At 48.9% G+C, this 18,003-nt stretch overlaps 2 protein-coding genes across 2 annotated transcripts in view; both read left to right on the forward strand.

Annotated features, from left to right (window-relative positions):
• Positions 1–18,003, forward strand: part of UPP2 (uridine phosphorylase 2) — a 293,492-nt gene that overhangs the window by 11,758 nt on the left and 263,731 nt on the right. The gene's annotated exons all lie outside the window — the stretch shown is intronic.
• GPD2 (glycerol-3-phosphate dehydrogenase 2) overlaps positions 3,497–18,003 on the forward strand; it is a 37,428-nt gene continuing 22,921 nt past the window's right edge. Inside the window, 6 exon segments of the mRNA XM_050339658.1 lie at positions 3,497–3,612; positions 4,118–4,225; positions 8,676–8,841; positions 10,495–10,619; positions 11,711–11,808; positions 12,206–12,369. Of these exon segments, the coding sequence (XP_050195615.1) occupies positions 4,124–4,225; positions 8,676–8,841; positions 10,495–10,619; positions 11,711–11,808; positions 12,206–12,369 (655 nt within the window). The 5' untranslated portion in view covers positions 3,497–3,612; positions 4,118–4,123.

Raw genomic sequence — 18,003 nt, forward strand, 5'->3', positions numbered from 1 at the left:
CCCTCCCATGGGTCCAGCCTGATGAGGGCTGCGCGTGGCCGAGGTTTGGCACGTGGCGTGCTCTGTTCTGAAGCCTCTGCTGATGACAGGTGTTGAAATCCATTCTTTAAAAACCAGAATGTAAGTGGTGCTTTGTAGGTTTTTGGGTTTGAACCATGGGGCTGAAAGTGGAGCAGTGTAAGAAGTGTATTAAAGGATGAAGGGGAGCCCTTGCCCGTGGCACAGGAGGTCTGGGATCTGATAGCTGGTGAGGTCACTGGGGACCTTGCTGGGGCAGGGAGCTGGTCACCAGCCTGGATCTGGAGTGGGACACTCCTCTGGGGGTGACTGCTGCATGGGGAGCTACTGGCTAAGGAATGCACTGAGGAGGGAGCAGTTCCTACTGCGAGGTGGTTTGTATTATTAACTTTTTTAACTTCTGGAAACTGAAAGTGGCAACTTGTGCTGACAAATCTTTTGTGTAGTTTCTGTTTCGCATAGACTAACTCCCCCTGCCCCTTTGTTTCCTTTCAAGTTTAAAGGCTGTTTCTTGTTATCAGGAACCTTGAGTACCACTCGGAGCTGATGTCCCTGTGGATCTTTACCAACGCTCAGCAGGTTCCCTGGGAACTGTTCCCCGGGGTTATTGAACTCCTTGGACAGATAACTCTGTGCAATACCCACTGTTTGTCACATGCCCCTGGCTCCTCCTGTGCCAGTCAAGGGCTCCTGCTCCTGCCACGGCTTGTTCTAGAGCCTGTCAGGGACCTCAGCCCACCCTCCAAGCAAGGGCATGGGTCCAAAGGTGCCGTTTATGGCCTCTATCAAAACCAAGGGTCAGGCTTAACACGCAGATTTACGGTGTCAGATGGCGCTGACAGCGCTAAAACACTCTGTACGCTGCTTGAGCTGCTCTGAAAGGTGACTCAGAATATTTGTGTGATGGAAAGATGACTTATTTCTGACTGTAGTGCTTCTCATGCTGGTTGCTGTTATAATTGCCATTAAAATGAGATTCTGTTTCCATCCCAAGCTATTGATCTCAGCTTGGAAGAGGGGCAGGTTTCAGTAGCTGCTCGCAGAACAGGACAGGTTTGGAAGCGTAGGCTCTTCCCTGGGTACAGCCTTCATGGGAACGACATGGGCTGCATTCCCTCCCCTTTCATCTGTGCTCTGGTGACTCCTGCTCGGAGCTGACAGCAGCCTTTCCCAGCCGTCTGGGACAGCGCTAGAGGAAACGCCTCAAGTGCATGTTTGGAGCCTCTAATTTCCCTCCGGCTGCTGGGGCGGTGTTTGATCCGTCCTCCTGCCCAGAGGAGCCTTGTTGTGTGCCATTTCCCACCTGCAGTGCTGTTCCTTTCCAGAGGAAGCCACAGGAGAGGTTGTGTGCCCCAGCAGAGCTCGGGGCAGAGCCCAGGCCAGCCTGGCACATCGATGCCAGAGGATTGTCCGGGCTCTGCAGCCCCTGCTAACACGCCAAGCTCAGCCAGCCTCATCCAGACACATGGCTCAGACCTCCCAAATGTGGGTTCCTGGGATGCAACTGAGCTGTTCCAGCTGTAAAAGCACCGTCTGCAGGTTGGAATGCCTGTCTGGCTTTGTGCTGGAGTGGTTTGTTAAGCCCTGTTTTCCTTTCTGTCCCTCAATAAGCTTCTCATAGGGATGGTGAGCAAGATTGATGTGGCAATTTGAGCAGCAGGGCTCCTGGGAGAGTTGCTTTCTCTGGAGAACTGCCTGTAATCGGGCTCTCAGCTCTGAGGAGAGCTAATGCCACACGCCTCTGGTGCTGAGTGAGCAGAGGGGAGTCCCTTCCCGACGGCTGAGGCCGGAGATCCCTCCTGTACAGCCAGCACCCAGCCCCTTTGTGTGTTATAAACGTTACCTGCGTGATCAGAGTGGCAGAGCTGTTCCCTGTGGCACATCTGGTGTCCCTCCAGTGTGGTTAGGGCTGTACCCACAGTGAGAGCAGGGTCAGCTCGTGCTGGGACCCATCCTGACCCTATTCCCAATGTACCTGCACTGTGGCCGTGCCCAGCACTCACCTTTGGTGTTCCCCGAGTTGCTGTAAACGGGATAAAGGAATTAATTAAATTCTGAAGGCTGGCTGTCCTTTATTGGTACATCCAGGGACAGTTAATGGCCTGAATTGGCAGTAGAGATTGCTGGGTGCTGACAAACAGCAGAAGGTGTCTGTAACTCAGGATTGGAGTGAGTGTGCAGTTGATTTCTCCTGACTGATTTCATAAGGTTGTGCAGAATTGTCCCACAGACAATTTAGAAATATACTACACAACTTCAAGGGATTTTTGATTGGTTTCTTTTAGTATGTATACAGTGGCATTTCTGGTGTGATTGACAATGAGAGAAACTACAGATTTAGGTTGATGCAGTAATATTTTTTAATATAAAACTAAAGGCGTAAAGGTCAAATAGCTACAATATTTCTTCAGTTTTAAAAACTTGGAGGGGTGTTTGGTTTTTTGTCTTTTTTACAAGTATTGATAAAATGCCCATTATAAAGGCCCAGTAAAACTTGCAGTCCTAAGATAATGGTTTTCTTGTTGAAAAAAAAAATTCAGAGTTGTCTAGGAAGCTGTATTTTTTAAAGCAAGCTGGTGTAGACAATGATCACTGAGACTTTTAGTCAGTGGTTTGTGTACTGTGTGCTGCTCTAATTCCATGAAAGCGTGATGATGTAACTCTGGCAGGTATGTCCCTGGTTTTCAAGGTGTCAGGAGAGGTCTGAGCGAGGGCACAGGAAGCAGGGATGAGTGTTGGCTGTGCTTACAGGAATGAGGTTTGGGTGGGAAGAGACCTCAAAGCCATCCAGTGCTACCCTCTGCCATGAGCAGGGACACCTTCCACTAGCCCAGGTTGCTCCAAACCCCATCCAGCCTGACATTGGACACTTCCAGGGATCCAGGGGCAGCCACAGCTTCTCTGCCCAACCTGTGCCAGGGCCTGCCCACCCTCCCAGGGAAGGATTCCTTCCTTTGGACAATCCAGCCTGGGCACATGTCTGTGTGTGCAGGCCCACGAGCAGGTCAGTGAAGTGCGCTGGTTGTGTGTCTGTGTCCTGACAAGCCCCAGGGGAGGCTGCAGGCCCCCCAGCCCAGCCCTGGGACGGGGAGCTGCCCTGGCCCCTGCTCCTGACCCGGAGCTGCTCCCGCCGTGTTGTCAATCCGCTGGTGTTCCGCTGTTGGCACAGGGCTGCTCACATTGCCCACGTCTGCTTTAAGCTCTATTGGTGCTAAATCCGTTATCTTGGCCTGCTGGGGCAGTCTGTGCCCTGGGCAGAGGTGTGTCCGTGTCCAGAGGGCCCCTGGGGCTGCCAGGAGTCCCTCTCACGGGATGCGTTGTCCCCAGCACGACACGAGCCCCGCGGGCCGGGGAAGATGGAGATGGAGTAGGTTGTGCCTGCTTAAGATTCAGGTCAGTCCCATGCAAATTTTTCATTCAGGATCCGAACACTGGGTCTATTAAGAATTGGCCTGACCCACATAGGGCTGGTTTTAAACCCTCTGGAGCTGGATGATAAAGTGCTGTGCTGCCTTCCAGCCGCTCAGTGTTGTCCCTGTCTGTGCTGCTGCCTCTCGCTGAGGGACCTGCGTCCTGAGCAGACACCACTGCGGGGTAGGATGGGCTGTGCTGGTGTGTAATTCCCGACTGGAAAGCAGGATGGAGTGCTCTTAGGCTAATGGGGTTGTAGCAGGAGTTTGATGGGGTGGGAGGGGAGCTAAGGGGGATGTTGTGGAGCACATCCACTTGGGTGTTGGGATAAGGATTTGGTGGCCTGATGGCCGAGGACAGGGTGTTCCTGGTCTGCCTTTGCCGTGGTGTTGGACGTACTTGTCACAAACAGGAGTGTTATTGGGGGGTGTGTGCAAATCTCCTCAGATCTGAATACTCTTGTCATTCAGCTTTCACAGCAAGCACCAGAGCACTCCGGCTTGCCTCTGTCTAGACTTTGTTTAGAAATTATTAATATTGCAATGAAAATTGCTAATTAAGACATTGCTACTCTAAATTTCAACTTGTCACAACATTGTCATCAGCTTCTGCAAATGGTCTCTCCTGTGTAGCCCAGATCCTGACATGGTAAATGTGCTGATTTAATTTTTATCTCCTTGTCTTCCAGTAAAAAATGGCATTTCGGAAGGCAGTGAAAGGAACTGCTCTCATTGGAGGAGGTGCCATAGCAACAGTTTTTGGCCTCTCTCAATTTTCTCAGTATAGAAACAAACACGTAAGTATTAATTATGATTTCTGATAAAATATGAAACTTAAAATCTGTCGGAGCGTATGTCAGGCTCGTAGGAAGAGTTCTGTTTGGGGCCGAGTGCCAAGAGCCTCTTGGCTTGGTTTGGCAGGCGCTGATCTTGGCATTAAAGCTGCTTCACCGTCATGGGTCTGGACTGGTGGGGAAGTGTGGTGCTTGTAAATCACTTTTCGTGTTTAAAAAGTGGCCTTTGGGTGCTACTGGGGATTTTACTTGGTTGCAGGAGGAGTGGAAAGTGCTGATGGAAGTATAAGCTCTGAGTCTGGACAGTATTTTCAGGCTTAGAAGGTGGAAGTGAAACCACCAGCACTACCTCTGAACGTCTTGGCTCCAGAACAGTGGTGGTGCCACCTCCTGTTCAGCTCAGGAGGCTGGAAGCGGTTTGGAGGCAGGATCTGTGCCAAGGAAGTCTGTGGGACGGCTCCTGTTGTCCCTGGTGGGCACAGCCCAGGCACTGCTGAGCTCGGGGGTCACTTCAGGGCTGTGCCCGAGGTCGCTGTGGCACTGCCAGAGTGAATTCCCTGCAGGGAAGGAGGGTGTTGGAGACCTGCTGAGCAGTCAAGCAGTGGCAGCAGAAGGGTGCAGGAGATTCCAGTGGCAGTTTGTGTGTTGGATCTTGCTGCTGTAGGAAATGAGCTTCACTGGGATATCTGCTGCTCACAGCAGGGTCAGAGTGGCCGTGCTCTTTGACTCCTTCTCCATCACAGAGCCACAGACTTGTGTAGGCTGGAAAAGCCCTCTCAGGCTGAGTCCAATCATTCCCCCACCACTGCCAAGGCCACCACTGACCCCTGTCCCCACATGCCACTTCTACATGGCTTTTAGATCCCTCTTCTGGCTGTTTCTGTGGGGAGGAGAAGCAGCTGGGAATGAGGTGACTCATTTCTGGGGAGCCTAGCTGGGAAGTGGATAAGCCAGGATCCTTATGGCTTCAGATACTGTTGCAGAAAATAAACCCCAGCTCTCAAGTGAGCTCCCCGTCGGGCTTCCTGCCTCGCTCGGAGCTGGCAGTGCTGCTCCTGATGGAGAAGTTGAAGTTGTCCTTGCTGGGTGTGCTGACAGGAGAGTGGCACAGGTAGCACCCCTAACCTGGGCCATGTATCAGGTGTTTACACCTTGGAAACAAAACACTCCACTGATCCAGGTTTGTCCTGGTTTTCAAGATTTATATTCCGGCTGGTTTTCATCCCAGCTGATTTTCCTATACACACACACGTGCTGACATTTTGGAGCACATTTCTGCAGCTGCAGTTGAATCACAGAATCCCAGAGCAGTTTGGGTTTGAAGGAACCTTAAAACTCATCTCCTTCCACCCCCTGCCGCAGGCAGAGACACCTTCCACCAGCCCAGGTTGCTCCAAGCCCCATCCAACCTGGCCTTGGACACTTCCAGGGATCCTGGCCCTGGTTGTGTGTTGGGTCTCCTGACCACACATGGTCCCTGCTGAGCAAAGGGAGGACAGGGACATGTGTTGACATGACAGAACTGTGGTTGGATTTAACTCAGGAGCTGATAGATGGATATTGCACTTTGGTGTCTTTTCCAGTAACCTGATCCCTGGGATAGTCACTGAATTAATAGGCTGGGAGAGCATAGTGCTGTGTGTGAGGGAATAAGCAGGAGTGACACTAATTCAAGCCAAACCTTGTTCAGTGAACAACTCAGGAGTGGAGCTTTCACATGGAATATCCATTCCCTTGCAGAGGTTGGTCAGGCTGGTGCAGCCTCGCTGGCTGGAGCTGCTGAGGGGAGCAGGTGGTGCAGGGACTGAGGAAACTGGTCCTTCCAGAACTGGTTCTGAGTAAAGCAGAAGTGTATGTAGACTGATATTTCCTCAGTGTTACCACTGTAAATTGTAAACCAGTTGTTGCCCAGAGAAGCTGTGGCTGCCCCTGCATCCCTGGAAGTGTCCAAAGCCAGGTTAGATGGGGCTTGAGGCAACCTGGGCTGGTGGAAGGTGTCCCTGCCCGTGGCAGAGGGTGGCACTGGGTGAGCTTTAAGGTCCCTTCCCACCCAAACCAGTGTGGGATTCTGTGATTTGGGCCAAATCCTCAGCCCCTGAATGCCCAGGTGACACAGCGAGCCTTTGCCAGCTGTTTCACCAGCCCTTCCAACACGGGTGGTGACAGAGAAGTACCAGATGCTCTTGCTTCCTGAATTGCTGGGCAAGGTGTGATGGGTGCTCTGGGATGTGCCAAGTTGAGCTGGAGAGACCACTGTTGGCTTTTCTTCCCCTCCCTCCCTGTAATCGCCGAGGGAAAGGCACTGCTTTGGTGTGCAGTGTGAAGACGTTGCTGTCCTTTCCCAATCCTCTCTTCCCTGTGTGGAAGTGTGTTCTTGGTCAGTGGGAGTTGCTCAGCAAGGTGAATCCAGTAGTGAGATAATATGATAATGCACTGGGGGCCGCTTAGGGGAGTTTTAATTACTTGATTTTTTTGTTTAAGTGAATAAGGATGATGAATTTGACTCTGTAAACCTACCTGGAGATTTACAGTAGCAAATTAAGAAGAGCCCTGGCTTATGGATTACTAGATCACTTTATAACTTGATGATTAAATTCAAACTGCCAAACTAAATTCCTCTCACTAAGAGTGTAATCAAAACCATTCAGGGAACTCTTGCCTGAGAAATTGTAGATATAAACAGCAATTGCTTATTTCAGTAAACACACTTGTTCACTGCCAAACTAATCACGTTACTGCAGATGGAATCCCTGTGTGCAGCTTTTCTTCACTCCCCCATTTAATTGACAGCAAGATGCATCATATCTATATCAATTCCTCGTGCTAATCACTCTGCTTATATTCCAGGGCTAATCTCCAGACTCTGGCAATACCAGGGGCTGGATGCTGGGGACTCTGCTCTGGTTCTGCTTTGAGCCCTTTGTTGTAAATAATGTGTTTAAAATCAACCCAAAACATAGAGTCAAACCCAGACACCAGTACTTCTTGTACTCTTGAGTGTGGCTTTTCTGGTGTTCTCTTATTTTCCTGAAGTTAAGTTGTACACCTGGAATATTGTCTGGAAACTCAGTGCAAAGCTAATTTGGGGGTGGGGATTTTGCCCTCTCTGAAGCTCTCGGAAGGTGAGCACACGTGGCTGAGCTTGGCCAGCCAAAACTTGTGTGAGGCTGAGCCACAGGTGTTTTTAGCCTTCCCGGTTTCCTGCTGGTCACTGCTGTCTGGGAGTCGCAGGGTGGTGTTCAGGGAAGCTGGGAAGGTGAAGCAGCTGCCTGTCTGCACTCGCTGGGATGCCCCAGCACTGCTGCAGCAGCAGCTCACCCGGGGGAGCAGGAGCCAGCCCGTGACCTGGGCTCTGCAGGCAGAGTGTGTTTGGTGTTCCATGGGGAAATCTCTGATGTGCTTCAAGTCTTGTCCCCCTTTGGCAGGGGAAGCTCTGAGAGCTGTGGAGGCTCACAGCAAACCTCTGCAGAGCTCGGGGCAGAGGGAAGTCTGAGAGCCACCAAGCAAGGAGTGGAGACAGGAACAGCAGGATCCTCTCACTGTCTCCATCCTTGTGTCCGTCACTCCCTGGAAAAACATGTACTGGAACTGTATCACCGCTCCATACTTTACAGAGGTTGTGGACTCCTCATCCCTGGAGGTTGGACCCCTCTGAGATATAAAATCAGGTTGCCCAGAGAAGCTGTGGCTGCCCCTGGATCCCTCGAAGTGTCCAAGGCCAGGCTGGGCAGGGCTTGGAGCAACCTGGTCCAGTGGAAGGTGTTCCTGCCCATGGCAGGGGGTGGAACAGGATGGGTTTTGAGGTTCCTTCCAACCCAAACCAGTCTGGGATTCAATGGTATCTTTCTACGATACTTTGTGGGATGTAAAAGCTTTTAGCACTGCTGGAGAGGCCAGGGCTGGGGAGAGAGTGGGGAAAGAGGCAGCGATAGGTGGGAATGGGAAGAATTCCACGGCCAAATGAATAACGTGGCAGCTGAACTGCTTTGAAGCACCCAAACTCAGTCCCTCAGCCCGTGATCTTTGCCAGCAGCCACAGGTTGGTGTGTAAACACGGGAGAGCGAGGGCAGACTAATGGGGAGGCTCATCAGGATTCACCTCCCTGCCTCCCCGCTCCGCTGTCTGTGTGTGCCTGGAGCACCGGGAGCTCGGCTCTGTTTGAGGGCTGAGCTGGCTTTAAACAGCTCCTAATGAGGAGACCTTTGTTCCCAGCGTTTGCAGCCCAGCCTGGGCACAGGTGGGTGAGCACTTAGTGCAGCTCTGGGGTGCTGGCAGGCAGGCTGTACCCCAGGAGGGCTGGGCTGGGGGAAGGATGGCAGCCCATGGGAGCCACAAGCACTGTGTTTGGGAAAAAAAGCAGTGGTCGTGCTAGGAATTGCCAAACTTTGGTTTTCCCAAATCTTAATTTTCCCTTTGTTTCCCTTTATCATGGGCTGTGTTTCATCTTTGCAGGGTGCCTTGGTGCAGGTTCAGGCTGCAGAAGTTGTTCCAGTAAAGAACCATCTCCCCACAAGAGAACAGCAGATTTTGGCCCTGCAAACCAACAGTGAATTTGATGTCATTGTCATAGGAGGAGGAGCAACAGGCTGTGGCTGTGCTCTGGATGCAGCCACCAGAGGTAAGGGCCTGGAAGTTCAGTTGCAGGTTTATTCTTTATTATAAACTTAGCAGACTGGCTTTTCAAAGCCACGTGAAGGTAGAGGAGGCGTACCCTGAATGCTGGTTGTACATCTGCTGCTCTCAGGAGGTACAGTGAACTTGAAGGAGGTCCATACAGCAGATCCCTGCTCCCATTGCCCCACTTTGGGGGAATTAGCTGGTAGCTGGTTTCAGAGGCTCCTAGGAACAGCAGGGTTGGTGTTAGCTTTTTGTGGAGCCTTGACATAGGGGAAGCACAAGGGAAAGTGAGTTTAAGCAAATGCACTGAAAGTGCCACCAGTGCACTGTGGCAGAAAAGGCAGTTGTAAAGCAGGTAGAAATTATTACAGTTAATCTCTGTTTATCCTTTTCTTGAATATTCTGATTATGTCAGTAGATTTCTGAGGTGTGAAATATTCCTGGGCGTTTGGTTAATGAGTTGTGTCTCGTTGCTGTTCATTCATGGAACTTGCTCTTTTATTGTGTTTGCTTCACTTAACACCAAATTTTGCTTTTCATGTGTTTGATAAATCTTCACCAAATTATTTCTGATTGTGTCCATTAATCTTCAGTCACATTTGACAAAAATGTATTGCTCTGATCTTTGGAAGTTACCAGTAATAATTAGATTTTTTTAAGGACATAAAAGTTTTGGGAGACCAATAGATGTTAAAATCTCTGCTGGACACTGCTGAGGCATCTCCAGTGCTGTGTCCAGTTCTGAGCCCCTCGTGACAAGAGAGACACGGAGGGGCTGGAGCGTGTGCAGGGAAGGGAATGGAGCTAGGAAAGGGGCTGAGGGAGCTGGGAGGGCTCAGCCTGGAGAAAAGGAGGCTCAGGAGGAGAGGAAACGACCTCCAACTCTGCCAGGGGAGGCTCAGGTTGGACATCAGGAGGAATTTCTCCTGGAAAGGGTGGTCAGGCACTGGCACAGCTGCCCAGGGAGGTTTGGAGTGCCCAGCCCTGGAGGTGTCCAAGGCAGGCCTGGCCGTGGCACTCAGTGCTCTGGGCTGGGGACAAGGTGGGGATGGGCACAGGGTGGATTTGATGGTCCTGGAGGGCTTTTCCAACCCCAAGGATTCTGTGATAAGCCTGATCAGATATTTCCTGGGTGTGTCAGGATTCTGGGTGTGCCCACGTTCTGAGCTCTCCCTGACGGTGCCCAGGGCCGGCTCTGGACAGGTTTTGGGCGCCTCTCAGGCAAACTGTAAGCAAGCAAAGCTGCCATTGGTCTCCCTCTCTGGAATGCTGTTTAAATTGTCAGTGCAGGAGGTGCAGGGCTCTCTGCTGCAAGGAGTTAAAAGTGTCCATGCAAACCCTCTGTTCCTGCCGTGCATCCGAGCTCTCATTTGCTTGCGGGAGCGTGGCCCCTGTAATGTGCCGTAATGCCTTTCCATTGTGAAATAGCCAGGTTTTAATGTGCTTCTGTTTAAGTTCTGGTTTGACTTTTCCCTCAGGAAGGAGGCTAAAATTTTTCATTACAATATAGACAGTGCACTACACTTTGAATACAAATTTATCCATGTACAGAGTAATTTTTCTTGTGATTGTCTCTACCCTAGAGAAGTGTCTTTAATGAATTACATACAAATTGTGTAATTTAAGAAGTTAATTTGGTTTTCTGGTAACGCAGGACTAAAAACAGCCCTTCTAGAAAGATATGATTTCTCATCGGGGACCAGCAGCAGGAGCACTAAATTGATCCATGGTGGAGTGAGGTACCTCCAGAAGGCCATCATGAAGTTGGATTTCGAGCAGGTAATTGTTTGTGCTGGTTGTTAAGCAAGAATTGCTGGAGACACTTCCCCTGTCCCAATTAGATCTGGGTCTCCTTTTGATTTGTTTCACTGCTTGACTGTTGTATTCCACAGGCACTGTGCATAGGAGGTGTCTTGTCCCAGGGAGCTTTCCAGGCTGCTGCCTTGGCTCACTCCTGTGGTGGGCAGAGCAGTGGCCAGGCCTTGCAGGCTGTGGATTTGGAGCCAGGAAGGCAGAGACAGGGCTGGTCTCAGGATAAAAAGAGCTTTCTACTTGTCATGATCAGAATCTGGAGGAGTGGGTCCATCTGTCCTGTTCTGGAATGGGGAAAGAAAACACAGTAAAGGAATGATTTAACTTGGTATGAGGAAAAAATATTGTAAATGAGTGATTTATTTTGTAATAGGGAAAAAGATGGTAAGTAAGTGGTGTATTTTGGCAAGGGGAAAGGAAATACGGTAAATGATTATAGTGATTATATATAAATGCTTTTGTGTATTCCTGTGTGGGTGGAAGCCTGGCATTCCTGTTTTGAGGAATTGCATTGTCTTCCCATTGAAACCCCTCAAAGTATGTTTTAGTGGTTGTAGCACTGCTACAGAAATGGTGATTTTCAGGAGAAAATATCTAAACCATGCAGTCATCCAGATGTGGAAACCAACCCTTTTTGCCAAAGAAGAACTTCATGTTGGTGCACATTGGTTGGTTTGGAGAACCCCTCTGCATTTGCAGCTTGGAGTTAGGGTGGGATTTAACTGTGGGAATTGGCTTGGAAGCTGTGTTGTGGGACAAGTCCCAGCCCTCCCAAGTGCCTCCTGCCCATTGTTAGGGCAATGTGGCTTAATGTGCTTTATGTTCAGATCAAAAATTATCCAGCTGACCTGCCTAGACACCGAGATTAAATTACTGAAACTTAATTTTCTTGGGAATCGTTTTCCCTAACTTTTAAATTTTTCAGTGTATCTCAGTGTGTCTGTGGAAGGCAAGTAGGAATGGTGTGAGGTATTGGCTTTGCTGAGGTTCCCTGTTGAGTGGTGCCCGAGGATTCGGGGCTGGGTGAGGTGTGTCTGACGTGGCTCTCGTGTTTGCAGTACAGGATGGTGAAGGAGGCGCTGGAGGAGCGCGCGCACCTGCTGCAGAGCGCCCCACACCTCTCCGCTCCGCTGCCCATCATGCTGCCCATCTACAAGTAAGCTCTGCTCTGGCATCTCCCCTTTTCCCTGGATGCTGACAAGCAAACCACGTCCCTGGAGAAGTTTCCAGGTCCCCTTCCCAGGGCACCTCCCTGAGGCTGTCACCAGCTCTGCCCTCCAGCGGGTGAGCTGTTGCTGGGCTGTAGAAACAAAGCCTTGGATCTGCTTGGCTCGCTGCAGTGAGTAGCTCTGTTGAAAACAGTAGCAAACAATACCTCAGACCTGAATATTTACATTCCATTGTGGTACCACGAGCTTGTCTGAAGGGACAGGGTTAAACTGGTGTAACACAACACACCGGTACTCAACATGCTCTGTGCTGCAAGTACAGTGTGTGCATGTACTTCTGAATTCTTTGTTGTTTTCACTTCATGGGTATTTTTTTCCATGCAGGTGGTGGCAGCTGCCGTACTACTGGATTGGGATAAAGCTCTATGACCTGGTGGCAGGAAGCCAGTGCCTGAAGAGCAGTTATGTCCTCACCAAGTCGAGAGCCTTGGAGCTGTTCCCAATGCTGCGCAAGGACAAGCTGGTTGGAGCTATTGTCTACTACGATGGTACGGTGCTCTCTGTGCTCCCAGCGCTCGTGTCGTGCTGGGTTTGGGGGCAGGAACACAGGTATGAGGCTGTGGGTCCTGTACATTGAGTCTCTCAGGGGAGGAACAGCAGCTTGAAGAATTCAGCTTGCCTCTTAAACGTGAGTTTGGTAGGTAAATTATGTTTCTTGTGACAGTACTTACTGAAGGTAGGAGAAAATATATTGGTTTTCTTGGCTAGTGGGTGTAGTGCCATGTGAAAGTGTTCTGGTGATTCCCTACAACTTCCCAGCTGGGCATGGTGCTCTGCACTTTTTGGATTGAACACTTCTTCTAAGGAAGAAATCAGGAAAATCTGATGATTCCAGCAATGTCAAATGGGTTGCTGTAGCACTTCCACCGCGCAGAGAACTTCTAACCTGGATCTGGATGATCTGGTTGTGGTTCTCACTCTGGGTTAGAGGAGGCCTGGGTCAGTTAGGTTTCATATCACCAGTGGAATTAGTTGCTCTGCAAAAAGAGCATTCATGGTAATTGCAGTCAAAGACTAGAGATTGCCATAAGACATGAATGGTTGCTGTTAAAACCCCTTTAAAGAATGGGTTATTTAATTAGTAATTAAATAATTAATTGATAATTCCTGAAAGGAAGAGTTCCTAGAAGGTGGACTGGCTCTTCGTTGCAGCAGGCTGGTGTGCTGTCCCACCAGATTGGTGATGCTCCTTGTCCTCTTCCAGGACAGAAAGTTTGGTAAGGCTTCTTTGGAAATGGGGCAAGACAGATAGTATCAGAATATCCTGCTGTGTTCTGGATAAGGCAGCAAGCCGTGGATTCCTTGCAGGCTTGGAGCATCCCTCCAAAATAAATAACTACAACACTGATTTACGTCCCCAGTGGTACCGTTCTGGTTGGTTTGCACCTCAGGATGTGGTTTCTGACCTTTTGGCGGCACGAAGGTCTTTACACAAGATGGATTATAAAGGGAGTTCTTTCCCCTTTGTAGAACTGCATTTACACTTCATCAGCTCATCAAAGGGGCTTCTGGACTGGGAGGGACTCTGGAAACACTCTGGGCTGCAGTAGTGTTTGTGAGGCTTCTGGCTAAAGCTGATGTTGGTAATTGCAGGTGTCTCACCCAGAGCCCAGCAGCTGGAACAATTAAATGTTTGTATATATGTGTGGGAACACGCATGTGCAAGTTCTTCTTTGGGAGTAGGGTGGCATTTAAGGGATGGACTTGATTTTTACCTATCTCTGAGGGAGGCTGCATCTCGTCTGTCTTATTTTTAAGGTCTGGAGGAAATAGGGGGCTTTTAGAAGCAAAATTTGCTGTGGGATTATGTGGTGGGTTTTGTACCCTGTCCGAGGAGCTGCTGGAGGTACAGAGAAGGAATTCAGATTTCTTTATTCCCTATCCTAAGCTATCCCTTAGCCTGCTGTGAGGGATCCCAGGAGCATACCAGAAGAATGGAGTGGTTCTCTTAACTGTAATTACACTCCTCAGAAGAGCACTATAGCTTGAAATCTGTTTATAATCCAGTGAAGTTTTTTCTGATTAAATAAGTAATTTGGCTGTATCGTGGCTATTTACTACTCCCAGCGTTCCAAAGATGCACCTTTCAGGATAGCCTTAAAATTAGTCCTCAGGTTTCCTGGGTGGATAGTTATTTTGAACAGTGGTGCAATTTATCTAAAGATTGGGCTTTGATGGCAAACACCATAAGGGCAGGGCAGGGCTCTGAGTGACTGGGAGATGTCTCTGGAGGGTTTGATGCCATCCCAACAAAAGAAAACAAACCCAGACTCTGAATTTGGAAAGGAAGAAGTGTAAAATAGAAAAGAAAAAATATTGTATGTCTTGCCTTATTTTGGTTTTTTTAGAAGATACAGCTTAGTTATCCTCGGGTTTAGGCAGAATGTAAAGAACTGGCATTTTGCAGTGAAAAAAAAATTGAAAAACCTCTCAAAGCTCCACCAAACCTCAGTTTCCCTGAAGAATACAGTGGTTCTGAAAGACTAAAGGGTGAAATTTGTGTGTTGATAATACACATCTGGGTGCTTGGAGGCTGCACCTAATGCAGAAGACTTCCCAACTAGAATTTTAAATCAGCTCTTAACATGCCACATTTCGACTCAATTTTGCCTGCAGTGCCTCCTCTGCAGGTCAGCCCCTGGGCTGGGGGGACTCACGTGGGGTTGGAGCACATGAACTCTTTTATCCTGATCAGTTAACCTGTGTTCTGGCCACAGGAAATTTGTTTTAAGTCATAACGTTTCAGCAGGCACCCTTCAGGTCTTGTAAATCATTATACTTGAATTTTAATGATACACTTCACACCCTAAATCCAGAGGAGTGGAGGACAAAGGGAAAGGGAATTGAAGTGAAAGTAGAGAAGAGGGTAATAAATGGAATTAAGCTGCTTTTAGTACTTTCAGAATGATTAGTCATAAAATAGAGCATTAAATAACGACAAAGAAAAAAATACAAGTCCTAAAGTCAGTGCTGTCTTTCTCTTCTCTCTCCATCCCTTCTCTCTTCCCTAAACAGTTAATCAAGAAATTGGTCTTGACTGTTTCTGTAACTGCAGTTAAATGCAGTTTTCTCCTGTTCTCCTGCTTTCCTCTATTCCTGTCCATCATCCCTTGTCCCTGTAGTTGTTAATAACAGGGCTGTTTACAATCACAGATGTTGATGCCCAGCACCAAGGGAAGAATTAAAAACATTCCCCGTGTGAGGCGGTGTTTTCTGTGCTGGAGCCCCTGCCCAGCTGTGCCTCAGTGGTGGCCCTGTGCCTGTGCAGGGGGAAGCCCCGGAATGCTCTTTGTGTGGGTCTGTAATTGGTGATGGGGCCGGTGGCACGGCCAGCCATCCATAATTCATGAGGATGTTGTTCCCAAACGGCGCCGGGGTCGTCTTCATTACATCTTCTAAATTGTTTATACAGGCAAAAAAAAAATGGTACATTATAAATGTTGGAAGTACCAGCAAGAGCAAATCACAGCCTTGTCCAGAGGCTATTCCTGCTCTGCCTGAGCATCGGGAAGCCAGAGCATATGTTGGATGTTAGCCGGGGTGTACACAACGTGTCCTATTTATTCAAGGTTTGCTTTGAAGCCACAACTTACAAGTTTGTTTCTTAGGGGGACATGTCAGACTGCATTTAGCATTTGTTGGTATGAGGATACTCCTGAATAGCAAAGAGGCAACATTTTGGGGGGAGAAGGCGGCTGCTATGTGAGCAGGGATCTGTCAGATCCGCTTAGGGGGCTCGGGGACAACTGGGGAAGAGGCACAGTGGAGAGGCTGGGCTGGCTCAGCATCAGGGCAGGATTGTTCTAAAGCCCTTTAAATGGAAGAATTCATCTCCATCTGAATTATATAGAGTTCATTACTGTACAGACTGGGAGAGCCATTACAGCAGGGATCCAGCTGGCCAGTTTGTGTCAGTGGAAAGAGTTCAGCAATTCCAAGTAGACGGTTTTCTTTAAGATATGTAATTTTTCTATTTCTAGGTGCTTGCAGACATTTTTAACATGTTTTACCTTGCAAGATGAGCCTTTAGGTGTGTAAGAAAAATTAGCCTTTTGGAGTGTAAGTCACAAATTTAAGATTTTAGGATTTTGTTGACCTCGCTCTCTAAATTTCCAACTATTTCCTGAAAGCAGGAATTAACATATACTACTTCTTGGACTCCTCTACCATATCAGGGTATTGGGTTGTTTAATGTCTTGTTCTGCAAATTTCCAGTATATTTACTGGGATGTAAGTAGTTGGCTTTTATTTTTTTGCATTCTCAGTAGTTTTGTATACATTGTCTCCTGAAATATTTTAATATGGAGGTTATTTAAAGGTATAAAAAGCCTTGGCAGAGGATTTCACTTTCCCTGTTTACAGCAAACCCCTTGAGAAATCCTTCCCAGGCACACGTGCACACACAGACACACACAAAAATCAATGCAAAAGAGTAGGGCATTCATTAAGCTGTCAAAAATGGAATAAATGCTTTTTTTTATTTAGGCTCTTGTAGCTATTTTTCCTAGGATTCGAGTGTGTCCTGAATTATGAAATGTTATAGCTTTATAATTCATGTTTGACAAATGGATATTTGGAGATGTTGAGCTGTAATAGGGGTATTACAGACAACTCTGTGGCTGTTTTTCCTGCGCTGGGTATAAAAACTCTGACAGTTTGTCACTACAAAGACTTTCCGTAGGTGATTTTAAATACACAGATCCTCACGTTTCTCGGTGTTTCAGACCTGAGGCTGGAGGGGTGGGAGAAGCCTTGCAGGCACACTGACCGTGGGCATAACCAGGGAAATACTCTGTGCACGTTCCATAACCCCTTGTTTCCCAATATGATTCGTCCTGTGCTCCATAAAATGGAGCTGTCTGTGAAACCCTGGAGGAAACGGGCAGGACGTGAGGAATTCAGAGGGGAACGCTGCCTGCCTCTGGTGGGTTGTGGGCACGGTGAAACCCCACAGCAGCCAGAGTGTTCTCCTTGCTGGTGTTGGCACGACCACCAGTGGGGCTCCAGGACAGCCCCCGTTTCGCGGTTCCCTGGCACAGCCCCTGGGTCTGCGTTCGCCGGTGCTGCTGCTGAGTCCCGCCGTGCTCTACCCGTCAGAGCTGTTCTATCCTTCTCAAAAGGGATAAAATCAATGGCCTGAACCAGCTGCATCTTTAACCCAGTTTTGCCTCTGTCAGAGGTGCAGGCTCAGCCACGTCCCTGCAGGACGAGCCCTTTGCTCCCGACAAAAGGGCTGTGCGTCCGCAGCGCTCCCTTCCCTGCGCCGGAGGCTCCTTCCCAAAAGCAGGCGGATGGTAACTGCGTCCTGCTGTACCTGTAACAATTTAATTGTGTAAGTCAGCCCAGTCAAGCATCCCCAGCTCATGACTGGGAGACATGAAATTCATTGTCATTATTGTCCCTGTCATTTTGGATCATTATATCCTGCTGCAGAATTTTCCTCACTCCAGTGCTTTCGTACCTCCAGGAAGCAGGGATTATGGCTGAGGTTGGGGTGGGGGCAGGACTGTGAACTACATTTACCTCAGGGGAGCCACAGATTAAATTGGCTTTGCTTTCTGACTTGCTGGATTCGTCTGTTTGTACGCTGTGGGTTTAAGGTTGGAAATGATGAATATTCCAGTGAATTCCAGGCCTCTCTCTTTTCTTTTTTTAATGCTCGTATAAGCAAAGGATGGGGTTTGTGTCCCTTAAGAAGTGAACGGGGAATAATTCTTCAGATCATGTTACCAAAAAGATTTAAGATTATTCCTGAGCAAAACGCTGTAATTTGCACATTGTGACACAAACATCTGAGTGGTCCCTGGGGTGTCGTGGCTTTTAGGGGAAAGGAAGGAGCTGTGCTGTGCTGCAGGTGTTGTGTTTTATGCGAGCTCGGTGGTGGGCCCTTAGGTAGCAGGTGCACATCTTCCTGCTCCTTGCCCTGCTCCCCCTGTCCCTCAGCGTGCGGGCAGCCCTGGTCCCTGGGAAGGGTTGGGAAGGTACACATTGCTCATCTTCCCAGAATCACATCATCAGTAAGGCTGGACAAGCCCTCCAAGTTTTTTTTCGCTGCAGAAGCGGTCAGTTGTTGAAATAAGTTGCGCAGGGAAGTGTCTGAGGGGAGCCTGGATGTGGCACTT

Source organism: Myiozetetes cayanensis, unplaced genomic scaffold, assembly GCF_022539395.1.
Source record: "Myiozetetes cayanensis isolate MyiCay16 unplaced genomic scaffold, myiCay2020 scf9, whole genome shotgun sequence".
In the NCBI taxonomy this organism is placed as follows: Eukaryota; Metazoa; Chordata; class Aves; order Passeriformes; family Tyrannidae; genus Myiozetetes; species Myiozetetes cayanensis.